General features: G+C 42.5%; 1 protein-coding gene across 5 annotated transcripts in view; it reads right to left on the bottom strand.

Moving 5' to 3' along the window:
* The window catches only part of WASHC1 (WASH complex subunit 1), a 47434-nt gene that overhangs the window by 32961 nt on the left and 12115 nt on the right, over nucleotides 1-2358 (bottom strand). For 4 of the 5 annotated variants that reach the window (XM_019474397.1, XM_009288325.2, XM_009288322.2 and 1 more), the window contains one exon: nucleotides 1273-1426. In XM_019474397.1, the coding sequence (XP_019329942.1) occupies nucleotides 1273-1421 (149 nt within the window). In that variant the 5' untranslated portion in view covers nucleotides 1422-1426. Of the gene's footprint in view, nucleotides 1-1272; nucleotides 1452-2358 lie in introns of those variants that run through there. The other variant, XM_019474395.1, reaches the window with a different exon arrangement.

Below are 2358 nucleotides of genomic sequence, written 5' to 3'. Positions count from 1 at the left end.
AGAGCATGGGAAGCTGAAAAGTCCTTGGCTAGTGTAAGCACTACGTAGCAACAACTAAGACATCGGTGTGTTATCAACATTGTTCTCATCCTAAATCCAAAACACAGCACTGTACCAGCTACTAGGAAGAAAATTACCTCTATCCCTGCCGAAACCAGGACAATCATGAAGGGTTCCCATACTGAGAAGTGCACGAAAGAATGAGACCTTGTGTTCAACATAATCCAGCCTACACACACTCCTGGCCCTCGCCCAAACAAAGACTATTCCAATGAAAAGCCTTTATTTGCCTCAATGACCTGAGCTCAGCCTTAGTGACTACCCTTTCCCCAGAGGCTGCCCTTCAAAGTATCGCTATCAAAAATCGAAGAACTTCAATCTGCCCTTAAAAAACCCAAAAAACTCAAAAGAAGAAAGAATGCCACGATCCTGCTCACACCATAATAAATCAAACTATGTAGTCATGATCCCCACTGAAAGCAAAGCAAGTGCTTTTGCTAATCAGGCTATTAGAAGATAAATGCTTATCTGTTTCTATATCAATGATACGATAGGCCATCTCAGGGCGCTGAGATATCAAAGATGGCATCGGATGAAAGAAGGCACCACGCTATCTACCATCATTTGTGGGCAAACACAAGAATCTCTCTGATCTGCTATATAGGTAGCCTTTTAGATCCAATCCTAAAGATGACCATATGCAAGAGGTGGCACGTCTGGGCTGGATCCCTGAAGAGATCAGTTTAGATGGATTATGAGACTGTGGCGAGAAGAACAGACGCTCCCATGTGCTCAGTCCTCCCAACATACAAAAAAAGCAGTGCAAAACACCAGAATCTCAAAGAGAACAGTTTGTAAGTCCCAGAGATCAGAACAAAGAGACATTTTCTACTCCACTGCTCCAAGTACAATGGCTCAAAAAGACGTATCTTCGAGATACTCTAAATAAGAAAGTTTCCCATTTAAAACATGAGCAAGAAGGAATAAAGGATAACTGCAGCAGAAGCAGTAATGCAATTTGTAGGAGTCTGCCACTGAATAAAAAATTAATAAGAACCAACCTCTGGCTGACTGCAGCCATTTCATTATGCTTAACTTTGACAGACCGAAATCCAATAAACTTCTATTGAAGTGCATGTGGTCCTTCTTTATCCCTTTACTGAACTTCCATTGCTTGCCAATGCAATGCCCTTTCACTGCTGCAACCTTATCACAGCACTGTTTCCTATTGCTGAATGCTAAGCCCCCAACCCCCATGTGATAGCACCGTACCTGTTGAAGATATCGCCCGACACCTTTTGCAGATACTGAAGTGCATCTGCCACCTGCTGAACAGCCTCCTCCCTGCGTAAGTCTGGTTGGATCAGGGGGACTGAGTACGTCTGCCCTTCCAAAAAGTGCTTCTGGGCTACTGTAGCCATTGTGCCTAAAGGAAAGAGCAAATAGGTCATTACAATAAACACACTTCCATTTTACCACAGCTTTTATTCAGGGACTTCCACTCTCTGCTTCCCTAATTATTTTAGGAAAGCGTTTGCAACAGAATCGGTGAGCTGAGGAGAAAGGCACAAGTAGTAAGGTTGACATATTGGATTTTTAATAAATCCAAGGCAGCTACAGTGAAGTGGGAGTCTCTTGCTTATCTGGGTGCTCTTGGGAACCATGATTTTATTTTTAGCATGATACTTAACAAATCTCCGCTCAGTACTGTGCTCAAAACAAAGACCACACTTTGGAGCAAAGTCAGTTCAGGGTGGTGATACAACTCGTCAGAAATCACCCTGTCCTCTCCTCCCATCGTCATATCCCAGATGGATATATTTCAGGTAATTCAACACTATTAGAAAAATGCAGTATTTCATCTTACATTTCTGCTCCAAGAAACACAACCACCGCTACCCTTCCAAGAACAGCAGCTATGAAATTACAGGGTATGCATGTGCACACACGCCCTTACTCCAAGTAAGTTAATGAGAGTTCTTCCATTCTGAGACTCCCAGGAGCTGCTCGTTGCTTCTGCAAACGGTATTCCAGCCTGTACAGCAGAGCAGGCAGAGAATAACATAGAAACAGAGCCTATACTGGAGAAATTCACAAAACGAGCCTGAAGAGATAGTTACAGCATAAAATGACTGTTTAATAGGTGAAAATTAGAGGGGTCTTCAAACATTCTTTAAATTCCCTATCTTGCTTCACAAAATGAAAAGATATCAGATTAGACTTGCCTGCAGCCATTCCTGTACATTTAAGAAACACCATCCATCCTCTTCGAATTTGTCCTTTCTGATCCTACCACAGCAGGTTAGGAAAGACTTTCTGTAAGTGTGATGTGGCTGTTGTTTTGGGTTTGTTTTGTTT

This window comes from Aptenodytes forsteri, unplaced genomic scaffold (assembly GCF_000699145.1).
Source record: "Aptenodytes forsteri isolate BGI_AS27 unplaced genomic scaffold, ASM69914v1 Scaffold56, whole genome shotgun sequence".
Classification (NCBI taxonomy): Eukaryota; Metazoa; Chordata; class Aves; order Sphenisciformes; family Spheniscidae; genus Aptenodytes; species Aptenodytes forsteri.
Note: the sequence above shows the minus strand (reverse complement) of the source record. Positions and strands in the feature narration are given on the sequence as shown.